This window comes from Penaeus monodon, chromosome 30, assembly GCF_015228065.2.
Source record: "Penaeus monodon isolate SGIC_2016 chromosome 30, NSTDA_Pmon_1, whole genome shotgun sequence".
NCBI lineage: Eukaryota > Metazoa > Arthropoda > Malacostraca > Decapoda > Penaeidae > Penaeus > Penaeus monodon.
The window spans coordinates 5397401-5398019 of NC_051415.1; the positions used below are offsets into that span (position 1 = coordinate 5397401).

Sequence of the window (619 nt, forward strand, 5' to 3'; positions counted from 1 at the left end):
TCCCCTCGCCCTTCCAGATCGTGGTGTCCTGCGTGTCAGAGGACAACGACCCCGAACTCTCGAAGGACTACACGCTCCTGCGAAGGATGATTGACAACATCGACAATTTCCTGGAAGTGCGGGCGCTGGGAGAGGACCTGGCTATGGATATCATCAAGTGGGTGACGCGAGCGGCGTGGATGTTTATGATTGGGGATTATTAAGGTTTTATAAGTGAGCGGTGTGGATGTTTAGGTTGAGGGATGATTACGTAATCATAATTGAGCGGTTTTGATTTTTAGCATTATGGGATTACATGATTATAGTTGAGCGGTGTGGATATTTAGCGTCAGGAACGATTAACTACTAATAATAATTGAGCGGTGTGGATATTTGAAATCATATCCACCCATCTGATAATTTCATTGGTGATTTGATTAGTGTGGCTGATCGGGTTATATTCATTTTAACTGATTTTACGGACTAACAACGTTGTTTTTTTTAAGCCAAGGGGAGACGCCGTCGCAAAAGGAGATACGGAATATTTTATCCTAAAGAATAGTCTCAAAAATGTAAAAGAAAAAAAAGAGTGAAATTAATGGGAAATAGGTGGAAACTAAGCATAATACCCCCCCCCCCC

The 619-nt window shown here is 42.5% G+C and overlaps 1 protein-coding gene across 1 annotated transcript in view; it reads left to right on the plus strand.

Annotated features, from left to right (window-relative positions):
• LOC119592277 (NACHT and WD repeat domain-containing protein 2-like) overlaps positions 1-619 on the plus strand; it is a 51166-nt gene that overhangs the window by 27987 nt on the left and 22560 nt on the right. Inside the window, exon 11 of the mRNA XM_037941108.1 lies at positions 18-157. Within this exon, the coding sequence (XP_037797036.1) occupies positions 18-157 (140 nt within the window). The remainder of the gene's footprint in view (positions 1-17; positions 158-619) is intronic.